This window comes from Maniola jurtina, chromosome 17 (assembly GCF_905333055.1).
Source record: "Maniola jurtina chromosome 17, ilManJurt1.1, whole genome shotgun sequence".
Lineage (NCBI taxonomy): Eukaryota > Metazoa > Arthropoda > Insecta > Lepidoptera > Nymphalidae > Maniola > Maniola jurtina.
Genome location: NC_060045.1, coordinates 6,265,090 through 6,280,834, shown reverse-complemented (window position 1 = coordinate 6,280,834; position 15,745 = coordinate 6,265,090). Strand labels below are relative to the sequence as shown.

Genomic DNA, 15,745 nt, shown 5'->3' with positions numbered 1-15,745 from the left:
TTAGCAGAATGTGTCACAAGTCCAAGCTCAAATTATTAATCTGTAACCCAAAAAGTCAAATACAATTACAAAAATAAACTATTAATGAATCAGAATACAAAATTTTAGCATTTTCAGACTATTTTATATATTATTTTAGTACTAAAAATGGATGCAAAAAGACGAGACGCCGACCCTGACAGATACAACCGTGAGTACACAACATATCTACCTCTATTCTCTAACCAATCATTTAATTAGCTCGAGAAAATTAAGTATATAGCACCATGGCACTGTGTAGGTAGTTACTTAGGTATAAATAGGAAAGGGTTACAACTTACGTGCATGCAATAACTAATCTATTTAAGTTTAATTCAAGTATTAGAGCAACAATATTCTCTGTTATTTTTACAAAATGTTAAAAATTTATTTAAATTTAACTTAAAATCCAAAAATAGTCCATATCATCTACAAAAATTAAATAAATATTCTAATCAATGAGGTGTGCAATTATTTATTTTGCAAAAACATTAATTCATATTAAAGGTTTGGGTATTTCCGGTGTTATTAAAAGAAGCTTAAAGTCTATTTTTCCAAATCAACACTTGTAACGTCATTGTTTACAACTGAGGCTGTCAACATGTCAACATGACAAGGAATGATAGTTTTTTTTTTAAAATTTATTTCGGTCCTGGACGGACGACACCAGCTGCACCATATAGCGATCACCCGCCACGACTGTTGCTTTGACTTTATGCCTATGGTTCAACCATTGTTCAACGTTCGATTGACAAGCCAAAGCCGTAAAGCAAAATTTAAAAAATTACAATTGACAATTTTTTTTTCTTAATGTTGTCGCCATGTTCTTCCTGAACAGTATCGACAACCGTAAAGTGAATATTTCTTTCTCTTTTGGTTACAGCCCGAAAAGTGTACATTAGAGAAGGTAAGCAATATGTGCCATAATTTTCTCTGAAGACAACTTCACGTCAAATAGTCACAAGACCTCTCAGCTGAGTTATGTCTTCCAATTTTCTGTTTTCGGAAGAGAATTTCTCTCATTAAACTTCCTATTGTGAGTGGTTTGTTTTTCTTTCAAGTTAGTAGCCATAATGGCTAACATAAACGTGGAGAATGTTAGCAAACTAATCCCCACATTGGGTGATGACAAAATCGGTAAGTTTCTACGCAACGGTAATAAAAATGAGCAACAAAAATCATCCTTAACTAAACCTAATTTCTTTGCTTTTCCTTGCAATTTGCAGATATGATTGCCGCTACAAGTGTGTTGCAAATAAGGGCGAGTGAAATCCGTCAAAGTCAAATAAACTGGCAGTCTTATTTGCAGTGAGTATTGATTTATTGTGTGAACCATTGAACCTATCTTTTACCTACTGCAGAATTATTGATCAGATTTTCATGATCTCAGGTCGCAGATGATCACCCAACGTGATCACGACTTCATTGTAAACTTGGATCAACGTGGACAAAAAGACTTGCCAGACAAAAATCCAGATGTCTGTGCTGATGTATTCTTGAACCTGCTTACTCATATCAGCAAAGATAACACCATCCAGTATGTTCTTGTCTTAATTGATGATATTCTTTCGGTAAGTGTTAGAAATATTATTCAATTTCAATATCACCAGCTGATCATTTTGTTATTAAGGAGTTGAAGTATTATATTTATACTATAAAATATAAATGTGAAGATAAGTGTAACGATTAAAGTCAAGGCACACCGTGATTCTTATACATGTCAAACTTTTACCATTAACAACAATTTCTTCCACTTGATTTGTGTTTTACTGTTTGTATTTTTAAAGAAAACATACAAAAATACAACAATCCCGTAAAATTTAAGCACAATAAATTAAACTCAATTATTAATAGTATAAGTTGCAATTTTGTAGTTTCAATATTGTTGATAGAATGTGGTGATTTGATAGTGGTGATGATCTTCACTTTTGAAACACATAGTATAAAAACTTATGTGTTCACTATAAATTCCTAAACCATGATATAAATGAGAGAAACAGAATTACTAAAACTAAATTGGTTCTCAAATTAATATGAAATTGATAAACAATTTATTTATTACTGACACATCAGTGATTTTCAGGAAGATAAAACTAGGGTGAAAATTTTCCGTAATGCCAAACATGGCAATGTTTGGCAGCCATTCCTTAACTTGCTTAACCGTCAAGATGAGTTTGTTCAACACATGACAGCTCGCATCATTGCCAAGCTTGCTTGCTGGCACCCACAGCTCATGGAGAAGAGCGACCTGCATTTCTACCTTTCCTGGCTCAAGGACCAACTTAAATCCAATGTAAGTTCTAGGTAGTAAATTTAAAAAAAAATTAAACTGTTTGTTTTTAGATTTGATGCTTGACCTTTAATTTGGTATTAAAATTTAACATTTTGATAGGCCACTTTTGATACTAATAATTTTTTAATAGACTATAATATCTGCGAACATAACCTTTTAGCGCAGTTCAGTTAATCCATACTTAATTTTATCAATGCGAAAGCATAGTATCTGTCTGCTAGCTTTCCATTGCCTATCTGTTTAGCTAATTTTCACAATATTTGGTACAGGAATAGCTTACATTCCTGGGAAGGACTATTTTTTATCCCAAAAAATCAGGATCCCATGAGAATTCTTAAAAAACTAAACTCACACAGATATATTCGCTGGCATCATCTAGTTTACCTACCTTTGTGGTTTGCCAAAAGTGGCTTTTTAAAATGACTCTTTACTGAGTAGTTATCAGTTTATTATGCATACTTAAATAGCACAGCATGTTTTTTTTTGACAAAATTATGGCAGGTTTGCATTAAGAGTTACTGACTACATTAATGTATTCTATTAACTAACAATGGAAGAGGCGACGAGTGGGGGAAGCATCACAGTGTTAGATTTATGACAAGTTCAACAAATTAAGTCACTTTTAAAAAACCCCATTATTTTATTCACTTTTAGTGACATAATCTTGAACTGAATTTCTTAGGAGTATTAAACAGAAATCAACCTTTTATCGACCATCACTCACCTTCCTGTAAGTACCAACGATAATTGTACAAAGTTTTATCGCAATTGGATGAATGGTATAGGAAGGAACACATAAGCTGGCTCTTAACCCTATGCATGCCAATGGCTTCCAGCATTGCTCACCAAAAAGACACTCCCTGTTTGTCAAATGTTTACACAGGTCCATATAAGTCAGTCTTAAAGTAAACCTGTTCCAACTATGTATTTAAAATCAATTAAATATTATATCAAATTATATTAATAAAGCACTTGTTTTAAATGAACACTTAAGACTAACAGATTGATGCATGCAATAATAGACTACAGGCCCATGTTTAAAAATGGGTGGGTCATATGAACCACCAGGTGACGTATACAGGACGATATAAGAGCATAAAATAATAAGTTTCAGCACTATGCCGTCACTTGTAAGCTGTCCAACAGAGTGCTGGTGAGAATTGAAAAGTGCAGGTAGAGTGAGTACATTTTGGTCATATATTTTTGTACGGCATTTTTACCATCGATAGATCCATGAAAAATAATAAGAAAGCGCGCAGTGCCGTAAAAAAATGGTGCGCCACAAAGTCAGTAAATGTTTTGATTTTCTGACAATTTCCGGGGTAAATTTGGTCATTTAATTCTGTACGGCACTAGTTTCATACTGTTTCAATACAGCCTCTAATCCATTATTCCGCAACGCCGTACAAAAATCATGCGACAAGGGGGAAAAATTGAGGGTAGCAACCCCCTCTCTTTCCGTGGTCCGGGGGGTGATTTGAAACAACATAAAATTAATTTATTTTGAAAGTGTTTTATGCATAGATAATATTTTTTTACATGCCGTACATTTTCGTTGGTCCAAAGGTTTGTAGGGGATGTGGATATTATATACACACCCGTTCACTTCAGTTAGACGGCATAGTGATTTTATCATATTATCAATTGTTCTCTTCAAAAATATGTTAATGCCGTACAGTATCAGATGGCCATAAAGTACTACCCTTAAAATGGTAGCGTCATTTTCATCAGCCTAAAAGATATGGTCTGCATTAAAATGTACGGCATAATTTTTTCCTAATTTATTTATCTTAATACTATTTAAAACAAGGGAAAAGCGTAGAAAATTGCTATATTTTATTAATCTATGAATATTTAAACTTTTGCAATAATTTGAAAAATTTCAGTTTTTGTATTTATCTATAATTTTTTTTAGAACAGTTTCTTTTGAACGGCAATACTATATAACAATAGTATTTTACACTATCATGTTAAAAAAAAAGTTGCCGTACAGAGTCAAATGATTTTACAGCTTTAAAAATTAAGTATACCATGAAATTAAGATAATTATTGATACACATTCAAATGGACACTAATTTTTTTACGGCATTATTTTTAATAGTACTTTTGAGTGCTAGATAATGTTTTGGAACCAAAGCCGTACTTTCTCAAATCACCCCCCGGACCACGGAAAGAGAGGGGGTTGCTACCCTCAATTTTTTCCCCTTGTCGCATGATTTTTGTACGGCGTTGCGGAATAATGGATTAGAGGCTGTATTGAAACAGTATGAAACTAGTGCCGTACAGAATTAAATGACCAAATTTACCCCGGAAATTGTCAGAAAATCAAAACATTTACTGACTTTGTGGCGCACCATTTTTTTACGGCACTGCGCGCTTTCTTATTATTTTTCATGGATCTATCGATGGTAAAAATGCCGTACAAAAATATATGACCAAAATGTACTCACTCTACCTGCACTTTTCAATTCTCACCAGCACTCTGTTGGACAGCTTACAAGTGACGGCATAGTGCTGAAACTTATTATTTTATGCTCTTATATCGTCCTGTATACGTCACCTGGTGGTTCATATGACCCACCCATTTTTAAACATGGGCCTGTAGTCTATAAATGTTTACAATCAGTGTAATATTTAGGAACAGATAATTTGCAATTAATTATACATATTATAACTCATCACCAATTAATACATAAATTGCACATTGACTTATGATATTATATTATGAATTTACATCAAACTATGAGGACTTAAAAATCTCATTGTCTTATACTTATATAGAAATCTTAGATCTTTACAATATTATGTGAAAAATTACTTGTTGGTTGTGCGATAAAGCGAGAAAAACGAATTTTCGCTGGTAGGTATTACAAATATAATGAGTTGATACAATTAATGAGAGCTTCATCGGACCATCAAATCTACTTAAATCTCAATTATAATTCACTTTTTTCATGCTAGTTAATGCAATTTTTTTTTTGTGGTTCAATTATATATTGTGGTTCCCAGAACTTCGCTTTTGATGTATTGATAGATACTTATATTATACAAACTTTGTTGTTTCTCTTTGAAAGAGTAGAATATTTTCATATTATGTGTGCATGACTAATGACTATGTTATGTGTGACAGTTGAGGTTATAGATTATATAAGCATAACAAACGCAAATGTATTGTAACAACTTTAAATCTTGCAAGTTAACATGTAACATAAAGAAAATATATAATTATTTTATACTTGTTGACCTAAGATACAGTTATATGATTGTATTTATAGTATGAGAGCTTATCAAACTGTAGTTTGTATTAATTGACGAAACTTAGTAGTATAAAGGCATTTCAAACAAGCTGTGTACCATGTCATTATGTAACTAAACAATGAGGGCTACCGGGCACCCCAAATGGTGTAGTGCTCTCTCATTCTACCTTTTCTTCTCCTCCACTCTCTATCTTCACTCCCCCCCCCCCCCCCTCTTTCTCTCTCTCCCTCTCCTGAAAGAGTATTCTCTTTCATTTTGCACAATAGTTGGCTGTCTTTGGAACAATAATGCGATTGACTGCCACATTCTTATTACAGTGAAAAAGGATAATTTTACTTATTTCATTGAAATTGGTTGAGAAGTTGAAGAGTTAAGATTTGTTGGGTCCCCTTAATTTCCTCACTCATTTTCTTGCATTCAGGTCATAGCTCATTAGAGCCACCCGTCCTGCACCACCTCGTCGTTCCGTCCACTGGTTGTCGACAACTGATCCATCAGGGTCAACTGATCGGGTGGGCGCCGCGTAGTCACTAGTGAATCTCGCGTGGTCAATGAGTGAACTTCGCGTGGTCAACAAGTGAAAATCGCGTGGTCCATTTTTCGATTATTTAATAAGTTTTTCTTTATTTTTTTTATATTTTTTTATTCAAATTTATATTGAAAATGATGCGGCCGACACGTTTGAAAGAAAGGCTAGGAATGAAAGGAGGAGGTGTGGTGCGCCGCTGAAGCATCGTCCTTGCGTGCGAACCACTCGCAGACAGTGCGGGATCCATTTAGAACCCGCACGTGGGCAACGCAAGGCAAGCGTGCGAGCAATAGGTGATCACCGTGTGGTCCACTGGCCGTCCGCACGTCAGCCCGCGGGCGAAGCGCTACGAAGTTGATGTAGTGAGAGTATGTACACATTGTACTTCATACATACAAAGAATACTAACCACTCGAGGCGAGGTGGTGCTGGGAGGGTCTAATGAGCTATGACCTGTCATCGTACTTAGTACAGTACAGTCCATACTTTAGAATATTGCCTGATAACAGACATTTCTGTACGTCACCTATACTAGCGCTGTGTAGTGGTGACATGTCCAGCGCGGTAGCCCTCATTTAAACCTAACACTATGTTGAGCATCGTCATTCGAGCGTCACGCATCGTTGGGGCACTGTGGAGGTGGTTGCCATATCTGAAAGGTTTGTTTTCTGGCAAGGCGGAGAGAGTGTCTGCCGAACTAGAGCATGCTGAGCAGGTTATGTTGGAGCACGAGAAACAAAATTTCTCCGATAAACACACAAAGCATCACAAAGACAAGGGAGGGGACAAAGTTGACAACGGCCAAGAGAAATATTCCACCCTTCACGACTCTTTCGATGTTGTTAAAGCCCATGAGGACTTACCGCCCGGTGTCTACAAGGTATTTTGTTTTGAAACAAGACCTCAATGTTGGATGTCTTCAATAACACGTGTGGAAAGTGTATCTAATATTTGTTGTTCGAGGAAAACGGAGGAATCGATCCATAGCTGACGGCTCAGAGTCCTGCGCCCTGTATTCACTGTAAGCTCTGCTTGGATCTCAGGCTGAAATCTATAGAGCGCATTTTGACTTTGCTCATACTTAAGACACAGTTAAAAGAACACAGTGTTATATCGCTAATATAAGTCCCTTCTTTTAGGGGTTCCGTACCTCAAAAGGACCTGTCTGTCTGTCGTGTCTGTAAGAAAACCTATAGGGTACTTCCCGTTGACCTAGAATCATGAAATTTGGCAGGTAGGTAGATCTTATAGCACAAGTACAGGAATAAATCTAAGAGCCGCGAATTTGTGGTTATACATCATTTAAAAAAAATTAAAATGTGTTTCAACTTTCAAAGTAAGATAACAATACCAAGTGGGGTATCATATGAAAGGGTTTTACCTGTACATTCTAAAACAGATTTTCAATTATTTTTATGCATAATAGTTTTTGATTTATCGTGCAAAATGAAAAAAATGCCCGAGTGCGCGAATCTGACTCGCACTTGACCGGTTTTTTAACTGAAACTTAACTCTGTGCAAAGTCATAGATTTCAGAGTCTTACACGAAACAAAAGTAGTTGAAAGTGACGGTCTGATATAATATCTTCTAAAAGTGAATATGGCACGCAATTCTCTAAACCATTGGCTGTTCGAAGCCTTAAATAAGTGGTTCTTAATTTTGTCATTAATACTGATTGTAATAATACTCTGCATGCTTGAACTAACAATAACACCTAACATCCATAAGACTAGTGAAAGAAAAATAAATTGCTTTGCAAATTGCGATACACAGACTTAAACAAGCTTTTGTTACTATGGTTAAAATTTTAATAGAGCGCTGCTTGTAAATGCCAACAAAACATTTAGAAGTGTAAATTCTGTGCATTATGCTATTTATTCTGTTTTAGTGTAAGAAAATTATAAACTTTGATTAGGAATGTTTCTATTTTTATCAACAGCAATAAATTAATCACCAGACAATTAATTTAAATATAAAATATGACATTCACTTCTTTAATAATAATTTCCGGAATAATAAGTTCTGTGAAATTATCTAATTAAATATGGGGATATTTTTTCTAATTATGGTTATGTATAATTGTGTTACTTTGATCCTATTTCAATCCTAAATTAAATTGATAAGTCTAAAATTAATGCCATCATTGTGGCTAGTTCGGTTGTGCACATCCATAAACTAAACTATAATGTATTGCTATGCCTTTTATAATGCTTCCTGCAGAACAGGAATAGCACTAGATTTAGGGCTGTCAATTAAGTTTAGTTTAGAGATTACGTACAACAGAATTAGCCCCTTAGTGAAAAGGATGGTACTTTAGACCAGCTAATTTAGTTTAGAGATTTTGTACAACTGGGTTAAACCATCATCCCTGTAGGCCACGTGCGCCTACAGAACCCTCTGTAAGCCCACAGCATCGAAATCTCGACCTTAACTTGCTAACCGTTCATATATCATTTTCGCCAGAACAATGACTATATCCAGTCGGTGGCTCGCTGCCTACAAATGATGCTGCGTGTAGACGAGTACCGCTTCGCATTTCTGTCCGTCGACGGCATTTCCACCCTGCTGTCCATCCTGGCTTCGAGGGTCAATTTCCAGGTATAATACTGAATAATTATAATACTAAAATAATTTATATAGTAAAAATAAAACACACAAATGTTTCTATAATACCTGTGTCCGTTATAGACCTTGAAAACATTTAAACGATGTGCCCCAAACCGGTTTCATTAAAATGGCAATAATGCGAAGATGGTTTTGACCACTAAACTTTTTTAGCGTATGATGATGATGCATCTTGTGTGTGAGGTAGACTGTATCTCCTGGTTCTGGTAATTCACTGTCACTTAATGAAACACACGTAAAGACAACTAAGTAAATAATACTGTATTCTATGTCCACCCGTTGAACCGAAATGGTGATGCGCGCGACACGCAATGAGGGTTTGCTCCCCACACCCCTGCCGCCTTGAACGCCCTGGTTTAGTTAGTGCAGGTGTACTAAACTGCGTAGTATCATCACACGCTGGGTATCGGCTAGTTTATAATAAAATTGCTGAGACTAAATAATTTGGATTGCTTAGTTACAAACTTAGATTAAAAGTTATCAGTAACGCCCTAAGAAAAGGAAGGAGCCGACGTCTTAACTGGGCTATTACCGGTATAGAAGATAATAATGTAGACAGCTCAAGTTTTAAATTCACAATTCTAGGTCCAGTACCAGTTGGTATTCTGCCTATGGGTGCTGACGTTCAACCCGTTGCTGGCAGAGAAGATGAATAAATTCAACGCTATCCCGATCCTGGCGGACATCCTCAGCGACTCAGTCAAGGAGAAGGTCACTCGTATCGTACTGGCTGTGTTCCGCAACCTCATTGAGAAGCCCGAAGACCAACAGGTAAAAGAACAAATACTACTATCACTACCGCATTTATAATATTTACTATTGTACTGCAAAGTCGCAAAGTATCGTCAAGGCCTGCAACGAACGTAGTTGAAATTCCACAGACACGTAAGAAGTGATTTGGCTCCTCGTTTCTAATTCAAGCAGCTCGAATATGTAACGCTCTTCTGAAATCAGTTTTCTCCTCCACATTTAATATAGGTACCATCAAATCAATAATGAATAGGCATTTTCTAGGCAAGCACGCTCCATCTTAGGCTGCATCATCACTTGTTAGTAGGTCTGATTGCAGCCAAGTGCTACTCCTTTAAAATAAATATGTAGGTACTGGTCCTTTACGGGCATGAATATTCAGCTTTTGTATGGAATTTGGGGTCTTGTTTAATATTTGCTTCACTTTATATAGGTAGCAAAAGAGCACTGCATCGCCATGGTGCAATGCAAAGTGCTGAAGCAGCTATCGATCCTCGAACAGAAGCGTTCAGACGATGAAGACATAATGAATGATGTCGACTTCCTGAACGAGCGCCTGCAAGCCTCCGTGCAGGACCTCAGCTCGTTCGACCAGTATGCTACTGAAGTTAAAAGTGGCCGGTATGTATTTTATAGCTAGATTTTACTTATAAGTATAAACTGGCACTACTCTGTTGAACCCAAGTCACGTTCCTACGTTGTTGGTGAGCAGGACTTCCCCAACCCACTTCCTCCCAGTAGATATATGGTTCTCGCGGATGAAGCCCAGAATTCTACGGTTCAGAAACAATGTATACCTTCAAAAAACTTATATTGATTAAGCCTCCCGAAGCTCAATAATTTGTATTCTTATTTTGACAGTTTGGAGTGGTCCCCTGTACACAAGTCTGCCAAGTTCTGGCGCGAGAACGCAGCGCGCCTCAACGAGCGTGGCCAAGAGTTATTGCGGACGCTCGTACACCTGCTAGAGAAGAGCCGTGATCCTGTCGTACTGGCCGTGGCGTGCTATGACGTGGGCGAGTACGTGCGGCACTACCCCCGCGGCAAACAGTACGTACCATCTCACATCTGCCAAGCTCTGGCGCGAGAACAGTGCGATTCAACATAGGCGGCCAAGTGTTACTGCGAACGCTCGCGCACCTATTAGAGAAGGGCCGTGATTCTGGCATACTGGCCGTGGCGTGCTACGACGTGGGCGTGCCCGGTATCGGGGCAAATAGTATGTACCATCTCACATCCATCCAGTTTTGGGCGCGGCTCAACGAGCTCGGCCAACTCATCTCGCAATGCTCGTGCACCTGCTGAAGAAAAGCCGCGAGGACTAAAGAATGTCGACGAACGACTAATCAAGTATAACTGACTCGTCGTTTTCGTCTACCAAAAGATATCCACAGTATTTCATTTGTAGCTTTTATAGTCGCTCGGCGTTATTTATTACCCTCGGCTTCGGCACAGTATGACAATTTGCGCCTCGACTGCAATACTTTCATCTTGCCGCACTTTTTATTTATTCAGATACGTTAGCCCTTGACTGCAATCTCACCTGGTGGTGCACTTGCAGCACAAATAAACTATTGTTTTAATTTGTCAGCATAATAGAGCAGCTGGGCGGTAAACAGCGAGTCATGTACCTGCTCAGTCACGAAGACCCCAACGTGCGCTACGAGGCCCTACTCGCTGTTCAGAAGCTCATGGTCCACAATTGGTAACACTTCTTCTATTGTGTTCGACTAGCTGATGCTCGCAACTTCGCGTGATTTAGGTTTTCAAAAACTCATGGAAACTCTTTGATTTTCCAGGATAAAAGTAGTCCATGGCTGTCTCCAGGATGGACGTACCTTATTTTGTCAAAATCAGTTGAACTGGTCTGCTTTAAAAACCCGTGGAAACTCTTCCGTAATAAAAGTACCTTTCTCTGAAATGCAAGCTGTGTACTAAATTTCGTCCAACTCCGTTGATCGGATTTGCCGTGAAGTGTTAACACAAAGATTACATATTTTTAATAGAATTTTTAAGCCAAAGAAATATTTTTAATGTTTATTCAATAATAATTTATTTGATTAAGTTCTTATTACATAACATTGCTGTCAAAACTTTAGACTTACTGCACATGTGCGATAAAAATATTACTTACTGAGACTTTGCGGTTATACTTATTTATCACACAAGTGTGGTAAAGGCATGGCGTGATATTTCCCGCTAATATTATTTATGTAATTATATGACTTTCAAACAGAACAGCGGTTATTGGGTATAGTGTTTTATATTACGATGTTATTGTTAATAATGAATGTTAACTATATTGGACTTAATATGATTATTGGTACTATGAAATACCTCTAAAATTCAAAATTCAAAATATTTTTATTCAATTAGACTTTTACAAGTTCTCTATATACATACCATGGTAGTTGTGATACTGGTGATCATAATATTTTGACTTATCTTTTCAGATATTAATTTTCTTTCTTTTTCATAGGGAATACCTTGGCAAGCAATTGGAGAAAGAAATTGACAAACAAGGTGGCACCGCCGTTGGCGCTAAAGCTTAAGAATGGTTTATATAAATAGAATTGTTATTGTTGTTGTCAAAATTTTTAAAATTGCAATCAAGTAGAGATATCCATATGCCATACGACCTTTAAGTATTACATTATTGTAAATAGAATACATAAAAATAATATTCATGCTGGCAGATACTAGAAACTGCATTCAGTATTTATTTTATTTAATGTAAATGCAATGGCCCAAATAAATATTTTTTAATATGATGGAATCTGTTTCCGAGTTGCCAGCGTTTATATATTTGCAATCACATTCCTATAAAATTTATTATTGTTGCGTAAATTAAATATAATCATAATATTATATATTCTATGTTATATTTTGAAATGTAGAAATTATTAATAGCTTTGAAATGTGTAAATGTACTACTGGCGCACATCAGTGAATAAACATCAAGTAATTAATTATATTTGGACTTTCTTTTTCTAATCTAGTTAAGGCTCTTTACCCAAAGGGTTTCAACGGGATCCTGGGAAGACTCCGCTATCCGCCCATACGTCTGTCAGTGGGCTGTATCTCACGAACCGTAATAGCATAGTAAAGTTCAACACGTTTTATACGCTTCTTGAAAAACAAAGTACAGAAATTAACAAAGTAAACAAATGAAGATAGAAATAAAAAAACAATATTAAAATACCTACACCTAAACAATAGTAGAAAAATTAATTATTATTAAATAGTATATTTCCTTCCTTCCTGGTTTGTTTTATTCCTTCTTAATTTTTTTAAATCAAATATTATAACTTTTAAATTTTAAATTTTTGGGTGTTTATTTCTAAAGCAAAATAGACGCTTTTTGATGGCTTTTTTAAACCGTTCTTCAAAGTACACAAAAATAATACGAAAAGGAAATCATGAGAAAATCACTCTTTTAGATAAATATATAACGGTGGATATAGGTACCGTATGATTAAGAATGAGTTTCAATTATTATGAATAGTATAAAGTTGGATGGAAGTTGGTTATTTTTATTGAGATGACATAACAATGTTAGGCACTGTTTCTAAAGTTACAAAGTTACCCGTGACTACTGTAACAATAATGTGGATCAAAGAGTATGTAATCACTACGTGACGTGGATTGTGGTGTTTGCTCTCAGTTGGCCAAGAATAAAGATGTCAATAATTTTAATCATTTATTCATCAACTTTTCCTGAAATTCCTTTTATATCACTTTAAAAATACCAAATTAAACTTATGAGTTCTAGTGCTTTATGCCGGTGCTGCCTATCGCAGCCGCCAGATAAAGACTTACAGTCGCTTTACGTAAGACTCGGGAAAGACTGCGAAAACGTAATGTATGTAGAAATGTTGGAGGAATGTTTTGGAATCAACTTATCACTAGAGGGGGCAGAAAGTGACAATGGCATATGTGATGTGTGCATTGCCAGACTGCAGGACGCGAGGGCCTTTAAACACCAGGTACTGCATTGCCAAGAGGAGTTCCAGTTGAAGCTGATGGAAACTAGTGTGGACAAGGTTGAACCCGAAATCAGAGAAGAATACTCGGATACGGATGACAACGGTATTTATATTAACTTAGAGCCAAAAGAAGAATTAGTGTCAGATTTCGAAGATTTTCAAGGCAAAGGCGAACTAACGGAAAGCATCAGCATGGACGATGTGCCACTCAAAACAATTGCAAAAAAAAGTTTACCAAGAACATCCAAAAAAAGAATACTTCATAAGAAAAGTGGGAAGGATACAGAGTCTAATACAGCGTCTACCTTCACACTGACCTTAGACAAGGATGGCACACCACTGTACACCTGCAATATTTGTCAGAATGTCTATAGAAAACGTAACAATTTTTCCCAGCACTACAAACATGTGCACCTTAGACAACGTCCAAAATTGCGAAGCTGCCATCTTTGCAGTGTCAAAGTGCCCGGATACATGCGAGCTTTTCACATGGAAGAGCACGGCTTACCAGCACCATCTTGCGGTGCTTGCGGTAAAAAGTTCGCCTACCCATTCCAAGTTCTGCAACACCAAAAATTCTACCACATGGGTGAAGCTGAATATCATTGCGAACCTTGCAATTTGAAGTTTAAATCACGCGGTAAATACAATCACCATCTCATCAAGCACAGAGATGAAAAAGCATATAAGTGTGAGCTTTGTGATAAGGCTTTTAAATGGAGAAGTGGTTTGAAAACACATATGTTGATACATAATAACATACGCCGCCACATTTGTCACATTTGCCAGGAAGCATTTATTCAGCAAAGCAGTTTGAAATATCACCTCATGAAGAAGCACCCTGAAACAGTTTAACAGCTTTCAGATTATAATAAATTGGAAATCATGATAGTCAAATGGAAATGAATGGATTTCTAAATCTCTGATCTGGTCTGGTGGGAGACTTCAGCCAGTAAAGCCGTGACGCCTAGTGATTTAACATTCTAGTACAATGCTGTTTGGAAACCAAAGGGGTATTGGTTTAATAAAAACTGCCCTTCAAGTTTAGCTTGGTTCCATCTTTGAGTGCATCATCACTTACCACCAGGTGAGATTGCAGTCAAGGGCTAACTTTTATCTGAATAAAATAAAATTCATGATCCATGGTACTTCGTAGATAAAGCATGTTCTTTCACACCTTCAACTTAGTGTGCTAACTTCGCAGCCAGCAAAATGTAAAATATAGAATGCTCTAAATTCAGCAAACAAGTCTGTCTGAATAAGTACTCTTTTAAGAGTTCCATACCCCAAGGTATGGAACTCTAAAAAAGAAGACTAACAGAGGCCTATTAATGTCACTCCGCTGTCTGTCAATCTGTCTGTCTGTGAGTCACAGCCCACAAGTCCTTACTTGTAGACAAAATGGTATTTGGTGTGAAATGTTGACCAAAAATCAAATATTGAATTAGGAATTCAATCAGATTATTGTTCAGGGGGCTCCCATACACCAAAAAGGACCCAGAAAAATCTTAAAAAATAAAATGGAGGGGGATCTCTAAAGTTCTCAGTTTTAGACATGAAACCATTTTTGGTGGCAGGGTCTATTTCAAAAACTAGGTATAAAATTTGCGTAAGATTATGTATGATATTATACTGTATTTAAACAATAATTATGGGTACTGAAAGCAAGGATTCATAAAGTAGTTTGTAAACTAATATAATAGGTAACCCTAAAAAAATGAGGAACTTGCCAGTTTGTTTAGCTTAATGTAATAATAATGCATTGTTTTAACATTTTTAAAATAAATTTCTTTTTCTATTTAGTGTTTCACATAAAAGTAATATATTATATCGCGGTTTGCCAGTGCTTTGTGGTTAGCCAAATTATAAAAATACTTCAAAAGTCGCCATCAGCCATCGATATACGGAATCAACATATTTTATTAATCCAGGCTCTAAAGTCTAAACGTAAAACGACTAGAAGCCAGAGCCGTAAAACCAGTAAAAAATCCTATTATTCTGTGGTTAGTGTCTTATAATATCTCTATGGTAATATCCCAGAGCCGTAAAACCAGTTAATAAAAATAAAATAAAAAGTTATATCCAGGGCCGTACCTAAAATTTAAAAAAAAAAAACAAATTTTTCTTAACTGGCTTTGCTCTGGCTTCTTGCCTTTTGTTAATGAGTGAACTATTATGGTGGGTGCGACAAACCACAAGCGTGTGCCGCGGATCTTTGTGTACCTACGCCGCGCTGGCCAACTCTTGAGAGCGCAATATCACAGACTATGGCTTGTCTGATAACT

The 15,745-nt window shown here is 36.5% G+C and overlaps 3 protein-coding genes across 7 annotated transcripts in view; 2 read left to right on the top strand and 1 right to left on the bottom strand.

Moving 5' to 3' along the window:
* The window catches only part of LOC123873650 (26S proteasome non-ATPase regulatory subunit 14), a 29,389-nt gene that overhangs the window by 5,853 nt on the left and 7,791 nt on the right, over positions 1–15,745 (bottom strand). The window contains exon 3 of the mRNA XM_045918608.1: positions 11,380–11,389. The gene's annotated coding sequence lies outside the window, so the exon portion shown is untranslated. The remainder of the gene's footprint in view (positions 1–11,379; positions 11,390–15,745) is intronic.
* On the top strand, positions 50–12,446 carry LOC123873639 (V-type proton ATPase subunit H). 5 transcript variants are annotated; one of them, XM_045918588.1, is made up of 12 exons: positions 50–190; positions 902–925; positions 1,245–1,326; positions 1,409–1,589; positions 2,102–2,311; positions 6,775–6,978; positions 8,563–8,697; positions 9,310–9,495; positions 9,908–10,095; positions 10,336–10,524; positions 11,066–11,179; positions 11,954–12,446. In XM_045918588.1, the coding sequence occupies exons 1-12, from the start codon at positions 148–150 to the stop codon at positions 12,024–12,026; spliced, it is 1,629 nt and encodes a 542-aa protein (XP_045774544.1). In that variant the 5' UTR covers positions 50–147; the 3' UTR covers positions 12,027–12,446. The 5 variants fall into 5 exon arrangements, with proteins under 5 accessions (XP_045774544.1, XP_045774547.1, XP_045774549.1 ...); XM_045918591.1 differs by lacking the exon at positions 6,775–6,978; XM_045918590.1 differs by lacking the exons at positions 50–190; positions 902–925 and adding an exon at positions 954–1,155.
* Positions 13,140–15,258, top strand: LOC123873646 (zinc finger protein 184-like). The gene is made up of 2 exons (XM_045918602.1): positions 13,140–14,708; positions 14,752–15,258. Exon 1 carries the CDS (start codon positions 13,236–13,238, stop codon positions 14,313–14,315), a length of 1,080 nt encoding a protein of 359 aa, XP_045774558.1. The 5' UTR covers positions 13,140–13,235; the 3' UTR covers positions 14,316–14,708; positions 14,752–15,258.

Excerpts from the sequence above, each read along its gene's own strand:
- LOC123873646 (XM_045918602.1), top strand. The coding sequence starts at position 13,236 with ATGAGTTCTAGTGCTTTATGCCGGTGCTGCCTATCGCAGCCGCCAGAT.
- LOC123873639 (XM_045918588.1), top strand. The coding sequence starts at position 148 with ATGGATGCAAAAAGACGAGACGCCGACCCTGACAGATACAACC. Across the intron at positions 1,590-2,101 it reads TAATTGATGATATTCTTTCG|GAAGATAAAACTAGGGTGAA; the intron begins GTAAGTGTTAGA and ends AGTGATTTTCAG. Across the intron at positions 9,496-9,907 it reads AGAAGCCCGAAGACCAACAG|GTAGCAAAAGAGCACTGCAT; the intron begins GTAAAAGAACAA and ends CACTTTATATAG.